The sequence below is a fragment of the Spea bombifrons genome, chromosome 4 (genome assembly GCF_027358695.1).
Source record: "Spea bombifrons isolate aSpeBom1 chromosome 4, aSpeBom1.2.pri, whole genome shotgun sequence".
Taxonomy (NCBI): Eukaryota; Metazoa; Chordata; class Amphibia; order Anura; family Pelobatidae; genus Spea; species Spea bombifrons.
The window spans coordinates 29,309,838-29,327,472 of NC_071090.1; the positions used below are offsets into that span (position 1 = coordinate 29,309,838).

General features: G+C 37.8%; 2 protein-coding genes across 2 annotated transcripts in view; one reads left to right on the forward strand and one right to left on the reverse strand.

Annotated features, from left to right (window-relative positions):
- Positions 1-17,635, reverse strand: part of LARS1 (leucyl-tRNA synthetase 1) — a 147,878-nt gene that overhangs the window by 77,294 nt on the left and 52,949 nt on the right. The window lies entirely within an intron of this gene.
- POU4F3 (POU class 4 homeobox 3) lies at positions 6,379-8,944 on the forward strand. The gene is made up of 2 exons (XM_053463159.1): positions 6,379-6,498; positions 6,833-8,944. The coding sequence occupies exons 1-2, from the start codon at positions 6,379-6,381 to the stop codon at positions 7,724-7,726; spliced, it is 1,014 nt and encodes a 337-aa protein (XP_053319134.1). The 3' UTR covers positions 7,727-8,944.

The window sequence follows — 17,635 nt, forward strand, 5'->3', positions numbered from 1 at the left end:
ATGATCAGCCCATCCCCCCCCCCGTATGCTGCTCAATGGCCTTGTTACAAGGGAGCTCTTTGACATTATCGAGGCTTTGCTGACTCAGCACATCCACCATAGTTTGCATTAGAAGGTGCTGCGCGCCTTTAAGACATGGAGCACAGGGATATGACATCATATCCAGGCATTACGTGTCTTATAGGCATGGTACACCAGTGCAGACTCCAATGGGGGGGGCTGGGGGCAATGTCCTTGGGCCTAGAGCAGTGCAGAAGGTAAATGCATTGCTGCTTGAGCCGATCCTGTAATGAAGATCACAACAGCCTGTCTGTAGCTACACTGCTTAGGCGCATGAATTTCCAAACCTGTGCTATCCTATAAAGCTGTGTCTAAACCAGGAGGCCTAAGTAACTGAAGGAGCCCTTGTGACCATGGCCAAGGATTTCAACAATGTTCTTCTAAATATGTCTTAAATATGCCCTTATTGGTATAAGTGTATTTTTTGGATGCTGTCTTGTCACTAGGGGTCAGATGTATTTCGTAACATTTTGGCCACAGGTTTCACTCCTTTCACAGCTTTCTGCAACTGACATGAACCACTGCAAACTTTCACTGTCTGAAAAGACTGCCACAACTAAGCAATGAAATGGAGGGTAAATTAGGTCTCTTTATGATTTAATATCAAATAACAAAACTGAAATCAATTACCTCACTGTTTTGTCTGACACATGCAGGTTTCTTGACCTCCATTATGCTGCAAAATGGTACAACCTGTATTCACGATAATGAGCGGGCAACCTTCCAAAGGCCCATCCGGTTTTTAATAGGTTAAACCTTTCTCGGCCATCGTCTCCCATTTACTGCAAGATATTAGTGAGGTTACCCCATCTCCTGTTTTCCTGAGCCGCTTGCTTGTGGTGAGTGGTTACGCTCTGTCTGCACTGCGGTTGGCGTTCAGTACTTCGGGTTTCTTTTTATATCTTGTAACAGGCCGCAAACTTTTCCCATAAAGTTACTGCAGTCCTTGTGTGCTCTAATCTTGTAAACCACATGAAAGCTAAAGTGTGCCAAGTCTGGCTAATAAGCAGCTGTCTCAAAGAGAGGTTTAAATATTCAATTTAAAGGGAAACTAACATCAATGCGCTTATTTATGTTTGTGTTTAAAGTGGATTGGTTCTTTATTTCTTCACAAACCTATATTTTACACTTCTATACTCTCAATAAATCAATATAATGGAGTTTACAGATAAAAAAAAATAAACTGATACATATGGAAATGTACCTATACTCTATATCACGTGAAAGAGGAGCTGATCTATCCTTTACCATGATCAGCATGACTATGCATCCTCATCATGCTATCTCCCATCTATTGGTCCAGGAACTCTTAGTGAAGGTGGATGAAAAGAGAAATTAAGGAAATTGATGACATTTCCTAACCTTATTAATATTTGCTGACCTGGTCACAGAATATTGAGTTTTTTTTACTTTAATGTATGTAATACATTTTTCTCGGGGACGTGCAGGCCAATGGGATATTACCTTCCAAACACTATTGAAGGTCACAGGCCACTTCCATAGTCTAGATTTGTCTCCAGGATTCAAGGGAACAGAAGTGGGCAATTTGTTTGACAATGCATTACTCCGCACCTTTAGTGTCTTTCTATGAAGTCCCATTTGGCAAATATGTGTTGGATAGGATAGGAATGAATACTGTGTATTAAAGGTACGGCCTGTTTCGGTCAACTGTATTGCACGATCAGTTGGTCGGGGTTGCTTCCCGGATTGAAAGCATTGCAGCTAACAATGTGGCGAGGTTAGCTGCTTGGTCTAGCTTTCAGTTGTCTTCTCCAATTATTCCCATTGGGTTGTGAGTGCCAAGCACCCTGGCGAGCTTGAATCAGGTTGTATTTAGTAAAAATGAAAAAATTTAGCACCAAAAACTAAAACATGCACAAAAAATGCATTTGTAGAATTTTGTTTAAGTTTTCTCAGAGTTTTAACATAGACTTTCAGAGCAAAATTTTAATGGAAAAAAACTACTAGGAATCTTTTTTAAATATAATTATTTATTATTATTATTATTATTATTATTATTATTATTATTATTTATGAATAATACTGAGTGTGATTAGTCAATGTGCATGAATGGGTTTGATTTGGTTTAATATTACATTTTCAATTACCAATTTTAATTGACATTGAACAGAGTAACTAATAGGCGTTATCGTAGTCAAAATGTTTTTCTCCAAATGTATTTTTTTTTCTGAAGACTGATTTCAAACCTTACCTCTAAATCGATCATGTTTCAAAACGGATCCATCTGCAATGGCAGCCAATAGGAAATCAAAGCAAAACTCCTACCTTAATATTAAAAAAAATCATTTTATGTGATGAAAAAATGTACATAAAACATGCTTCCTATTGTTATATATTAAATAGGACTATGCTTATGAAAAACTGGAGAGTACAGGTATTATTCCAGTTATTAGTATTCAGCACCCTTTATTTTCTGTGAATTAATGTCTACTTTCCAGAGATATTGTGCAGTTAGCTTCCAAGCTTAAAATACATTTAATAGCATCTTAAATTGAAGCCCTAAATTTCAAACCGCTAAGTAATCGGAAATGAAAAGTCTGTATTGATTTTCATAGTAGAGGAAACCAATGATTATGTTGTACGCAGATTATTGCGAGTATGTTTGGGCTTATATGATGGATGAACCCAATGTAATGTATTACGCCAAGCTTTCTCTATATATCACATTAAATGAGTGTTTCTTATTCCTTATAATGGAGGGCCTAGTTAGAACTAGCTTCCTTAATATAACCCTACATTTAAAAAATGTTTGGAAAATGAAATTTCCAGACATGACCGATTTTTAGGTAACGGTTCATTGCTTGTTAGTTATTTACTAACGTATTTAACTCTTTATATACTAGCATATGTTGTTTGAGGTAGGTCTGTATTCCCTGTTCTGAAAAATCCCGTGCTATCAAATACTAGTTAAGTAGCTGTGTTAGTTAAGCTTCTATGATCCTATCATAGTGTGTTCAATTGATCTTTCTAATTCAATTCAACTACCGGAGATATAAAAAAGGCGATGCAGTCCCACTGACTCAACTCCATGGTAAGCAATACAGCCGTGCTGGGATAAGACAGGATTCCGCAAAATTGGGATACTTTAATGACATGGCGGGAAAAGCAATATGTGGTCATATAATCCTAAATATTTATACTTTAAATAGGTTATTTTAAATAGTTTTTGCTTTGTTGTGTTTTTTTTTAATGTGTTTTAATATACACTGTATATGGCATTACTATGTTGCTTTCACTAAACAAGTTTAGCTTCTGAAAAAATCATTATGACTACCAGTTTAAGCAGCACAAGTATTTTTAGTTGTTATTGTACTTGGAATAATAACTCGTTTTACCTCGAGATTGTAAGCTCTTTGAGCAAGGCTCCCCTCACCTGTTGTTTCTGTAAGTCAAATGATTATGTCATAAAGTAATTATGTCCTCTCTACCTATTGTACAGCGCTACAGAATATGATGGCGCTGTATGAAACAACAAATAATAATACTGGTTTTGTGTGGGGCTAGTACATTGTAAGACTGACAATCAGCTCCCTAAAATTCTAGGTGTTTTTCAAATACAGCATTCATTATAAAGCAGTTTGGGAAATGCCCTCTCCGTGGTGCTGAATGTGAAGTAACTCAACTGAGTCGATCTTGTATGCTGGGTAATTTCATTAATCAGTCTCCCTGTGGGTGGATTTATTTAAGAGCATTAAATCGTTTTTCTTCAAGATCAAAACCAATAAACTTATATATTTGTTTTCCTTAAAGAAAATAACTTTTAAATAATCGATTAAAAAAAATCACTTAAAAGGAATGTATCATCAACAATTTATATAATACAATTTTTATTCAAACCATAATTGTTGTAGTTTTATGTTTGTTTCACGTAAGTGCTTATCGGCAAAGATTATTGATATTTCCACGTGACGGAGTTTATGATTCTTATCTTGCCGGCCCACTGAGGTGTCTCATTTGCCAGCCTCACTTTATATACATTAGGAAACAATAAAAATAGAAATAAAAATGAATTTATACTGATGCATGACAGAAGCCAAACCCTGTCTCTCTCTCGCTTTCTCCCTTTTGTGACCTCCTGGATCGTTGATGCATTCTTGGAGCATGCGTTGATGCGTTTGTTATGCTAGCCACTCCTGCTCCAAGTCTTCTCCATTTGTAGATAATGGCTATCAATGTGTTTTGGTGTCCCAGAGCCTTAGAAATGGGTTTGTAAACCTTAATTAATTTAATTTAATTAAGTACACACATTTACATACACATACAAATCTGCTTACCTGCTTAACCTGGCTCCGCTCCTCCTTGCACATGGGAGTGCTGCCTCCTTAGCAGTTTTGCATTCAATGATCCTGCTGAGTGCCTTAATCCCTAAGAAACTCTTGAGGGACCTCAACGCATTCAGCTGACCAACATAAACATAAATAAAATTGCTATATTTGTTTGTGCTTTATCTTCTGATCAAAGCTTTCAGAGTGGTAGGAAACATTTACTTGCTCTATCCCATTACCTGCTGCAGTGATTATTTCAGATACAGCCAACCACAAACTATGGTGTATATTATTTCCACCAGATGGCCTTTCCCTGAAATATGTAATATGTAGAGTTACATGTTGTAGAAATGAGCCACTTTTATTCAAGTTAAGATGTACAATAGAAAATATACACAGTGAGTTTTGAAGAGGGAGGAAAAGAATTGTTTAACAGTTGACAATTCTTAACCTACAGAAGCTCTAGATATTGCTTCAGGAACGGTTACCATAAACCACTGTTAGTGAAGAGGAGCGGCTTTTTGGATAAAATAGATGGAAAGATAGATAGATAGATAGATAGATAGATAGATAGATAGATAGATAGATAGATAGATAGATAGATAGATAGATAGATAGATAGAGTCATCATACTACTGGCTGTCTCCAAGCTCATACAAAATCCATTATCCCAGACATTCTGTGTCATCAGCACAAGTACAGACAGCTATGAAGGTAGGTGCATTGTTGGTGATGAGGGAAGCAGGTTCACCCTTAGTGTCTGGCCAGCAACTGGTGGTGTAAAGAGAACACCCAACACACTGTTAAGGCTTCACTAAAACATCCCAAAAACTAATCAAGAGGTCTGGCTTGGCTCCTTCTCCTCCTTATGAATTGGTCCAAATAGGAACCAAGTTAAGAACTCAATTTCCCTCCACTTCCATGACATTCTTCTGAGCACACATGAGGACCAGTATGCAGCAAACGTGCCCCAAGAGCTGGAAAGAGGACTGGCTCAGCCTTAGCTTGCCTTGTGTCATGCTATGACCAGCTTCTCCATAGCTCTAAACCGTGCAAGCCTATGTTGGAATGGACTTTATGAGATAAACAAGACTTGATTATAATTGCCATAAATAAACAGTTCGATGTGGTGCTTGAGCATGGAGTCATCTGAAAAGCAAATGACTGACACAAATGGCAGCCTACAGGTCTACAAATAAATTACATATTTTAGAACAAAATTAAAGAAACCCCACTATATGTCACAATATAGGAAATGCACTAACCTTGACTACTTGAGCTGACCATTAACACGATCCCCTCTTAGCCAAGGTCCCCTTACAATAAGCCACAAATGACTTAATGTCTTTGTTAGTGTATGAATATTAAAATAGGAGGTGTAAGAGGAATACACATATGTATTCCATATACATTATACTGTAGATATTTATACATAGATATAGATATAGAATATGTAGAAAGATAAGTAGATGGATGATGGATATAGGGACTATGTGTAAAAAGATGGATAGATAATGATCGTAGAGGAAAGTATGAACAATACATATAAACTCACTTATGTGTAGCCGTTATTAGACTTGTGTATATGCATATAACACCTATTTTGTAGAACTTTGGACTACTTGCGATACTTTAATCACATGAGTCACCTCCTCACCTGGGCAAGTATCGCGATCTGGCTTTATACCGGGTGCCTGTGACCCGCAGAGTACAGCCAGGTAGCCCTGTTCTTAGCCAGCACACGTCACGGGGGGCACGTTTGGATTTCTGTATAGATCGCTTTCCTAGGGCTACTTGCTGCAGCTAAAGACTCCTAAGTTGCATCGCGCATGCGCACACCGTCTGGACCTATTCTTGGCATGCTGGCTGTAAGATGAGTGAAGAAGCAGGTGGGGAGAGGGAGAGAGAGAGAGAGAGAGTGTAAGAGCTAGCGAGGAGCGCTGTCGTTGAAACTAGCTCACTTTAACAGCAGCAAGCCACAGAGACAACCCTGAACTTATTTCAGGGCTGCCTACCTGCCAGGTGTGCAAAGATGATGGCTATGAACAGTAAGCAAGCTTTCAGCATGCACCCAATCCTCCAGGAGCCCAAGTACACCAGCCTGCACTCAAGTTCCGAGGCTATGCGCAGAGTTTGCCTTCCAGCCCCTCAGGTATTTAGATCAAGCATAATTACTGCTTAAAGGCACGTTTTTGACAGGCACTGGCTTAATGTTTTTTTCATGTCATTGGAACAATTGCAGATCTCTGAAGCTCTCCTTCTCTTTCTCTCTCTTTCTCTCTCTCCCTCTCCCTCTGTTTCTCCCTCAGTATCTCTCCCCCTTTCTCCTGTCTCAGATCCACATGTCTATTCAAGCAAAGCTTCTGCCTTCATATTAATTTTTATGACCTGAGCTTTGAGGAGGAATCTCTGTGCTTGAAAATGTTTTTTAATCCTGAGTTGACAGTATTCCCCACTGACACCAATATGCGCATTCTTCCTTGCAGCTCCAGGGCAATATATTTGGAGGCTTTGATGAGAGTCTGCTGGCCCGTGCTGAAGCTCTGGCGGCTGTGGATATTGTCTCACACGGCAAGAACCATCATTTCAAGCCAGACATTACCTACCATACCATGAGCAGTGTCCCATGCACTTCTACCTCCTCCACGGTTCCCATTTCCCATCCCTCCTCGCTGACAAGTCACCCTCACCACTCAGTGCATCAATGTTTGGAAGGAGATCTTCTGGACCATATCTCACCTACCTTGACTGTAAGTGGCATGGGCGCATCTGACCATACGGTGATGTCCTCACAGATCCATCCACATCACCTGGGAGCCATGGGACACCTGCATCAAGCCATGAGTATGGGCCACCCGCACTCAGTGTCTTCTCACAATGGCATGGCTTGCATCAACGACGTGGAGTCTGATCCAAGGGAGCTGGAGGCATTTGCTGAGAGGTTCAAGCAGAGGAGAATCAAACTTGGAGTGACCCAGGCAGACGTCGGGGCAGCTTTGGCCAACCTGAAGATTCCAGGTGTTGGGTCACTAAGCCAAAGTACCATCTGCAGGTTTGAGTCATTGACCCTTTCCCACAACAATATGATCGCCCTGAAACCGGTTCTCCAAGCTTGGTTGGAAGAAGCTGAGGCTGCCTATAGAGAGAAGAACTCCAAACCTGATCTATTCAATGGCAGTGAGAGAAAACGCAAGCGCACTTCTATAGCTGCACCAGAGAAAAGATCTTTGGAAGCTTACTTTTCTATCCAGCCTAGACCTTCATCGGAGAAAATTGCAGCCATTGCTGAAAAGCTGGACCTTAAAAAGAATGTGGTGCGAGTGTGGTTTTGTAATCAAAGACAAAAACAGAAAAGGATGAAATATTCTGCAGTTCATTAACTGGACAGCTGGTAAATATCTGCACACACACAAAAAATCTTGACTTTTTAGAGATTTCATTTGAAGAGCAGGGATCTTAGAACTTAAAGAGAACTCCAAGTAAATACAAGAAGCCATCAACCTACTTGATTGATTTATTTATGTTCCTTCTTCATCAGCAGAGAGTGTCTATCACATAATCACAATTTATGGAAACTGTTTTTGGATGGCTGATGTCCAACTTAGAAAACAGTGAACCTCTCACACTCATCACTACTGGTTAACTTCATCCACAGACTTCATCCACAAATGGTTCTCCACTTCCAACCTTACTGGTTACTTGTCTTGATTTTTTAAGATACATTGCAATAACTACTGAACATCCTTCACACTGAGCTACAAAAGCTCGTCCTACTGGTTCTTGTGATTTCCTTAATACAACTATTATAATGTGTGTTACAAATCACTTTACACAGTTAGCTAAATCGCTACCCCACTTCCCACCCCAAAAAAGAGGAAATTTTACAAGCAAACGGTAGGTTCGGTTATACTTTAGTAAACACACATTGATGTGAAGTATTATTTTTAATGATATTTCTTTTTTCTCCTTTTATTCCTAGCAGCTACAAAAATGCTAAATAATAAATGAGAATTGTAACGCAATTTTCATCTGAATCTTGTGTTTGTAATTAAAGATCACTTTGTTCTTACTCTATGTACTTAATCAGCCCTACAAATTCTCCTAATTCGTTTTTTGTTGTAAAATCTAAGAATTTGTCACCTTTTATTGCCCCACCAGGTAAGATCACACTGCACACTGTGACTGTCCAAATAGTTACATGGTATCATTTTGTAACAGAATTATAAAATGCAACTTTTCCCTCACTTTCCTCTATTAACAAATAAATGTATCATTTTTGTTCCTTTTAAATTATTGCATCTAACACTTGTATGATACACAGGGGGGAAAAAAAATCAGGTTCATTTGAAAACGTTTAAACTCAGTATTTTAAATCCATACTTCACTATGCATTTAATATTTTACATCGATGTATTTTGTGTAGTTATTGTGTTGGTGTGTGACTATATATATATAAATATATATATTTTTTGTTCTTTGACTACAACCTGAATTAACGTTGTTTAATTCCCCAAATTAACATCTGCAATAAATACTTTATTTTTGAAGTTTAAATACTGTTCCATTTCATTGCCAGAGGCACCTCATCAATAAATTATTCATTTTTTTTTTTTTGCAAATTCTTAAATGTGTTTTCGTAAAAGAAATTTGTGTGTATCACAATAGGACACATATTGTGACATTGTAATTATTAGATTAGTAGTTGAAATTTTAGTAATGCTCAATAATTTTGAAGGGCAGCAATGTTTGATCTTTTTTATGAAATAGCAACAGGTTTTTTATCTGTGTATTTGTGTGGATTTTAGGCACATAAACTTTTAATTATATGCAATATATGCAACATATATGTTTTCAAACAGTTAATTTTTTGTACGTTTTCTAGAAGATCTTTAATTTTTTTGTGTGTTTTCTATAGCATGTGCGTTTTTTTGTTTTTTTTTTGCGTTTATAGAATTAGAGGCAAAACAAAAATTAGACAGTTTGATGAAGGTGATTTTTTTTTTTTTTGTGATCATCTTGAAGGTGCAAATTTTTCATGGGATAACAAAAGTTCATTTGTAATTCTGTGTTCCCAACTAGGCTTTTTTATTCATGACTCCCAGACGTTTCTTTTTAAATTAAAAATTAATGCACAGAGCACAAGCATCTGAATATTTCAGAACCGCATTTCAATACGTGTCAAACATCAAAACTCGCATCAGGAAGGAAAAATAAAATAACTTAGGGGAAATAATATTTTAAAAATCTATTTTTTTTTAATGCCATTCTTTATTATATATATTATTATACATGGTATTTCCTGACATTACTAGTTTAATCACTTGAACGATTTTTTTTCCCAATCAGATGGGCTTTAATAATAAATGTCCTTGTGCCATTACATTATATTGTGGGTTTCGAAAATTTAAAATAAGCCTAATGCAATATTAATTGGGTATAGCGGTATAAAATAGGATCGAACAGATTGCCAGCTTCATTAGAGACTTTTCACCCTTTTCCGCCAGGATTTCTGGAAATGCACTGGGGATGAACCTCTCCGGTAAGGAAAACTTGCGAATATTTCTAATTTTTTTATATTTCATTACCTGTTCCTTTTGTGCATATTCTGACTGTTAATAGAAAAAAAAACACATTTGAATTTTAACTTTTTTTCATCTGATCACGGATAAAATGCATCACAGTGAGATATTATCTTTGGAGATTAGTTTATATTTTTAGATTGAATTCTAGAATATTAGAGAATAATTATTGGAAGTCAAAAATAAGAATAACCCGATAAAATATACCAGATAAACACACACACATTATATATATATACATATATTTATATATAAATTCAATTGTTTGCCCTAGATAGTTATATTATACCTTTACAAATTCAAACATAAATTACCTTTTGTATTCAAATTAAATTTAATTCAAAAGAAAACTATGGTCATTTAAAAGCAACGTTTTCAGTAATTTTCAATCGCTTTATTAAGGCTGTCAAAACGTATTATGTAATATCGCATTATGGATTGTGCATAATGATGTCACATTTGTATGTATATATATGTATATATATTTGTATGTATATATATATATAATCTCTGTTCTTTAAAGAATTAATATAAATTAATAGGAACTCCACTGTAATACCTACTGCATGTTATTGAAATTATGTGTGTCAATTATTCGAATTAGGGATTACAACATGCTGATTCCAGATTACTCATATTTTATGGCTACATTATTGAAGTAGACAAACTCTACAGTAATAAAAACTAACTTTGTGATCTTTACAAGGTATAGCAGCCTGCAGCTCCCTTGTTTGGCACAGAATAATGAGATTAGTTTTCCACAAAAGAGAGGAAGAGACAGAAGTTGCCTCTATTTTACTTCCCCCTTCTTCCTTATTAGTATATTATTTTATAATCACTATGTTCTTGTACCCCTTATTTTTCTTTAGCAGCTTCACAAATGTATAATATGCATGCAAGTGACAACACAAAATAATATTTATTTTTAATTTATACATAATGTTAGCTTTAATAGGAAATATGTCATGGACATAAAAGAAACATAAAACATACTTTGTGAGGAAGATACAAATATATTAAGAGGCTTTTAATTCCCTCAGTAAGAAACACAATGTTGAAAACTCAATGTAAATGTGTTTGAGCCTCTCTCTTGTAGGACCTGGCAATAACCCCAGATCTTTCAATGGTGGGATCATGTTGCACAATGCAGAATACATGCTTTAGTGTCTTCCTAGCTTTTTATTTGTATGGATTCTGCCCCAAATGTCATGCTTCAGATCCTCTCTGCCTCCAGATTAATGCACTGTCCATAGATCATCAATCAAGCCCATAAATACTTACTTTATATGCACTCAATTTCCACCAAACCCAAACTAATTGCATGCATACCTCTAGGCCACTCAGGGATCTGATCAATTAGCCATTAGATGCTCCATTAGAAGGGTTTTAAGATTCTTGTATAAATGTCCTCTGTCAATTTGCTTGGAATTGAGTGAATAAAACATTCCACGTATTAGGACAAGGAGTATGAATGATGTATACAGTACATAGTTTTATTACAACAATTATTAATCTGTGACACGTGTCATCATTATAAAACAGGACAGGTCACTTCATGGATGTGGCTATTTTATTGTTATGTGTAAGCAATTCACACAGGTTTAGATTAATGTCAGATTAAATGGTAGCTAATACTTTAGGACAGTGCAGCATCTCTTTCATTATTCATTACCCCAATCCCCCCCCCCACTGCTGGGGCTTTCCAAAGAACATGGATTTAGATGGAGAACCTTCATAGATAACTCTGATTCCAGTACAAAACTGCTTATAAAAATGTAGTATTGTGCTCCTGAACATAATGTAATATAAAGGGCTGGGGGCTAAAACAGATCAAGCAATATAACTCTTTGCCATGCCAGATGGGGGGTCATTATTGGCAAACAAAATGGTACGTGCCAATGGCATTATGCAGAATACTATGGCAGGCTACAAACTTTACCTAGTGGCCACTAACTCTCTGTGCACCCTGAGACACACATTTACAGCTACCTATGCACTGAAAAATCTATGCAGACACACTCGTGTGTATTTGAACACACATACATCAACATAATCATACATACACACGTTATACATATATACTCAACGACACACATACTTGCAAATGTCTGTACTGTTGCATACATACAGACACACATATACTTACTGACACTCATTTCCAGGAAGCAGGATATGTATGTCACCTCTGGCATGAATGCCTGCCACTGCTACCTTGAGATGCATTGCTATGAGCCGCTCCTTGTCATGTGATGCCAAATGGCAGATGTTTACTTCTTCATTAGGAACCACAAAGCATGGCATCATGATGGAGAAGTATGAAGTGTCAGTGTGCACATCTCTTGCTCCCTCCTCGGTGTACACTTGCCGGGGGGGCCATGACACTCATACATTCTAAGCCCATGCAGGGGCCTCCATTATGCCCCTAGTACTTAGCTGTTTGTTGCTCAAAGACAACGTTGACATTAAACGTGTGCTAATGGGCCAAACAAAATCAATTACGTACCTATTCGGTTTGGACCAAAATCCAGGAACAATTTCTTTTCCCCGGTGCCCACATTCACTCTCAATCTCACTTACCCTATCAGACTCTCGTTCTCTCTTTCTCTCTCTCTGTATCACACTCTCTAAATGTTTTCCTACCTTCTCTGCCTACCACTTCCGCTTCTGCTTCAACTTCCGCATCTTCATGTTCTTCATCTTCTATCTTCTCTCTTTCATCTTCTCTCTTTTATTTTCTCCCCTATCCTCTAGTCGGGGGAGAAATGCACAAGTCTAGTAGATATTGTAATAAGTAATCTAAGGAATTGGTGTCTAGTTGTTTTGAGATATGATGGGGTGAGCACATTCATGGCACACCATTAAATGCAGAACTTATGGATATTTAAAACAGGGACATACATAAACCCTGGATGCATGTGGTCTACAAGTCACTGGTTGTAGAGGAAAATATTGTGTGAATTCAGTGGAGCTTTAGAAATAAATGATGTCCTTATTGGCCAAAAAGATAACCCAAAGAGTTCCTTTAAAATTATATTCACTGACAGGTGATGTGAATAACACTGAAAATCTTGTTATCATGGAAAATATTAGGCAGCAAGTGATCATTTGGTCCTCAAAGTTGATGTGTTATAAACAAGAAACATGGGCATGCATAAGAATCTGAGTGACTTTGACAAGGGCCAAATTGTGGGCGACTGGGTCACATCATCTCCAAAACTGCAGCTCCTGTGGGGTGTTTTCAAGGTTTGCAGTGGTCAGTACCTATCAAAAGTGGAAAAGCAGTGAAGCGGCAACAGGGTGATGGGTGGCCAAGGCTCACTGATGCAAGCAGGGGGTGAAGGCTGGCCGTGTAGTCAAATCCAACAGACAAGCTACTGTAGGTCAAATTGCTGAAAAAGTTAATGCTGGTTTCGATAGAAAGGTGTTGGAAAACACAGTGCAGCACAGCTTGCTGTGTATGGGGCTGCGTAGCCGCAGACCGGTTAGGATACCCATGCTGACCCCTGTCCACTGCTTAAAGCACCTACAATGGGCACATAAGCATTAGAACTGGAAAACAGAGCGATGGAAGAAAGTGGCCTGGTCCGATGAATCACGTTTTCATTTACATCACATGGATGGCTGCGTGCGTGTGCCTTACCTGGAGAACACATGGTACCAGGATGCACTATAGGAAGAAACCTTGGGTCCTACCATTCATGTGGAAGTTACTTTGACACATACCCACTACCTAAGCATTGTTGCCGACCATATATACCCTTTCATAGACACGACGTTCCCTGATGGCATTAACCTCTTTCAGTAGGATAATACATCCTGCCACAAAGCAAAAGGGTTCAGGAATAGTTTAAGGAACACAGCAATGAGTTCAAGGTGTTGACTTGGCCTCCAAATTCCCTAGATCTCAATCCAGTTGAGCATCTGTGGGACGTGCTGGGCAAACAAGTAAGATTCATGGAGGCCCCACCTTGTGACTTACAGGACTTAAAGGATCTGTTGCTAACGTGTTGGTGCCAGATACCATAGCACACCTTCGTAGGTTTAGTGGAGTCCATGCCTCGATGGGTCAGGGCTCTTTTGGCGGCAAAAGGGGGGCCTACCAATATTAGGCAGGTGGTCATAATGTTGTGGCTGATCTTGTATGTCAAGATTGAACATGTTATTTAATCAACAAAACCACAATGATGTTACTCAGTGATGTTTAATCAAGTCTATCATTTAATATCCCTCAGTTGTGTCTGAAAAGGGTAAAGACAAAGGATGAGGGTCCTCAAGGATCTCATACTTTGAGGCTGTTGTAAAAATGCAAAGGATGAGGGCATCAAAAAAGTCCTTCATTAGTGTCACTTAAATGTGAATCAGTACCTGTTCAGAGAAGTGAAGGCAATATATTACAGCCTTTTATAACATCTGGGTTATTAAATCAAAGAAGTCTGATTTATATAATATTCAAGACATGGATCAGCACATCTAACACCACAAATATAATGAACAGTTGGGCATAGGATATGATGTGCAGCCTCAAAGTCACCAGTGAAGCCTTTGTACTTTAATACCTCAATAATCCACATAGCTGCTAGATGCAGAATGTTCAGCACAAACCTTTTCATTATCGCCAGAGCACTATGTGATTTCCTCTTTGAATTTACAGGAATTGTTTAATTGAAAATGCATTCTAATTTGAGAATGTAAGTGGTCACATGTTTCTCCAAAATTGAGCAAGCGAGGTAAGTCCACTGTGAAATTTGGGACAACTATCAGTAGCATGAATATCTGATGAAGTTAGATTTGTTAAAATGCATGTAATAGATCTAAGCTATTCTATGACAACTGATCATAGGAATTTGATTTACTAATTAGCCTCGAAAGACAATCATAGTCCACCTTGGAAAAAATATCTACATCAGACCTTTTGGGAAGCACTCTATCAGGTCAAGTCCCATGGTAATATATTTTTCTTGAGCAAATACATTTCTGTTTACAATGTTGAAGTGTAGCATTGAAGAACAGTAGGATTTATTTCATTTTGTTCCCATGAAGCTCCTTTACCTGTAGACCTGGAGGTTGGAGAAACCAAAGACCACATTGAGCTTCTGTAGGGCAATGCTTATGATGTCCTGTTTATCCAATGAAGTCCTTTCCACCCCAGCACTTCAGCACAATCATAGGTTCTAACTGGGTGATTACAGGGGAACTCCATCTAATATAAAGTTTAGGCTCCCTTAGTTATTATCTGTGTGATTTACGTGTTCACTGAAGATGTTTGCCATAGCTTCAAGGTTAACTTTGAACACCAAGAATGAGTGTTCATTTTAGAACACCAAGAATGAGCTCCATTTTAGAAGCCACAGTATTGTTGCATACATGGATTCATTTTGATATTTTTAAGATATTATAAGTGCTTGCTTTTTTTTATAAGTTTAGCATGGGTGGTGACAGAGACTACATTTTCACATTGCAAAACAGTATGGTTTTTACCCAGAAATTGATGCTTTCACATACAATCAAACCACTATAAACATGGATCTGTTCATTCAAAATAGTCTTGTTCTAAACTGTTTTTTTTTTAATTATTATTTCAGCATGTATTTTAAAAAAAATGGCACCAATGGCCTCTCAAATAGCAGAAGATTATGAATAAGTGAGTTCTTTTGTGAAACAGAAATAAATCAGTACTTACACTTTATTTAACTTTTTGCAACAAATACCGTATTTGCTCGGTTATAATCGGGGTCGTCTTATCAGACCTCAACTAGGTCTGACTATGAGACTAAGATCCAGATCCCCGCAGCGCTGCAGGGGACCTGGATCCTCTGACGTCTACGCGATTCTCGTAAGCAACTTCAGCTGCAGCCGGAAGGAGGTGCGGTTAGCAGCGGGGGTTGTCTGCGTCCATCGCGCAGACCTTCCCCGGCTGTCAGTGAGGAGAGTTCCCCGTTCCTCTTTTGCAGCTATAACAGCTTCTATTCCAGCATGACTCATGGAAAGCCTTCCCAGAAGAGTGAATGTCACCAAAAGCACTGCGATTTTGCCCTAAGGTGAACTTCTGCCAAAATCGCAGCTTTTTTGCGGATGTCCTCTCCCATGATCATCCAATCAGGCCACATGACACCAGCTAAAGTGATACATTTTTGATGGAAGTTTACATTAGGGAATAATTGCGGCGTTTTTTTTGGCATTTTGGCAGAAGATCAAGGCGGGATATGGGGAAGATGTGGAAGTGGAAGAATTCGGCAGAGAAGGCATGGAAACATTTAGAGAGCGTGAGAGAGAAAGTAAACAAGAATGAAAGTGTGACAGAGTAAGATAGTGTTGGTGAAATTCTGAGCTTTTTACTTTGTTTTAGTCCACTTCGTGGGAGTTTGGCCTAGTTTTCATGGCTTCGTTTGAATCATTACATTTTCCAAAATTTCCATTGGTTTGGGATTATGGATGTCTTTACATGCAAGAAAGCAGCTAGCTACATGTGGTATACAGAGTATTATACTGATTTTCCTCCTATCGCATAATTTTGATGATGAAATAGACATTTTGTATGCACTCATAAAAGCTGGATTTTGATTAAGCACACAATACGAATGTTATGTTCCTATGTTCCAGTTATTAATAATTCCCTCTCATCAATTTTACGATCCATCCAAACGTTGTCAATGCAGGTATACATGTTAGTGATCTGTGTATCAAAGTCAAGGGTATTCCATTTTCTTTTTTTGCCTGTAGCAATGACAAATATAAGAAACACATTTTATAGTGGATAATTCCTATGACTTACTAGTAGGAGCATTTACTAAAGCATTATGCATATACGTGTAGACAAATTAGGATTGTGGATAGCTCCATAATTCTTCAAACAGCACTCGTTCGAAGTAAAAAAAAAAAGTACATAGGTAATGTATTATTTCTTTATATGCTCTGTTTTTAGTACATTGGACTGTGGTTCCTTTTTTGACTTGAGACTCTCAATGAATGCAAATGTATGCTGCTACAAAAACCCTCTTAATGCTCCCCTTTTTCCTTTAGGCCATATGTAGGTACTGTATGTAGACCATTCCTCGTAAGAAGGACCATTATAATCTGTCACAAAGTATGGTGAATCTGTGCCATAGTGCACATAAAGAGAGGATTTGTACAACAGTAGAATTACAGTAGACTATTTCCTTCTCCCCCTCAACCAAAAAGTCCATAAAAGGGCTGAGTCTTCTTGGTCCCCCTCCGGAAAGAGGAACCACTGGAGTCTTCAAGGTCAGGCAGCAAGCTGAAAGTCAAATGTAAAAAGAACTGAATCTTGTGTAGATCAGGCTCCATATGTGGCATTTTAAGGGACAACACATGAAGATGAATACATCATTTTCAAATAAAAAAGTGCAAAACCCATGGACACAACAACATCTCTGTAGTTGTGACACCACAACAAACTATGTATCTCACCTCCATAAAGTTCTGGGGAACCAATAAAACAATAATTTCACTTAGTAAGCAAAGTTTATTAATTCACCTATACTATGCTTTTGTTAAGGCACTTAAAAAAACCAAAACATAGGATGAAAGGAACCACCGAGACTTATAGCGAAACCAAAAAAAAGAAAGAAAACACATAACTTACTCAACAGATGAGTGTTATTATGCCCTCACACATATTACAGGATGAGCTATTAGAACCATGCATTGCTACTTAAGTATTACTAAGCCCATTTGATAAAATATATCATA

Excerpts from the sequence above, each read along its gene's own strand:
- POU4F3 (XM_053463159.1), top strand. The coding sequence starts at position 6,379 with ATGATGGCTATGAACAGTAAGCAAGCTTTCAGCATGCACCCAATCCTC. Across the intron at positions 6,499-6,832 it reads TTTGCCTTCCAGCCCCTCAG|CTCCAGGGCAATATATTTGG; the intron begins GTATTTAGATCA and ends TCTTCCTTGCAG.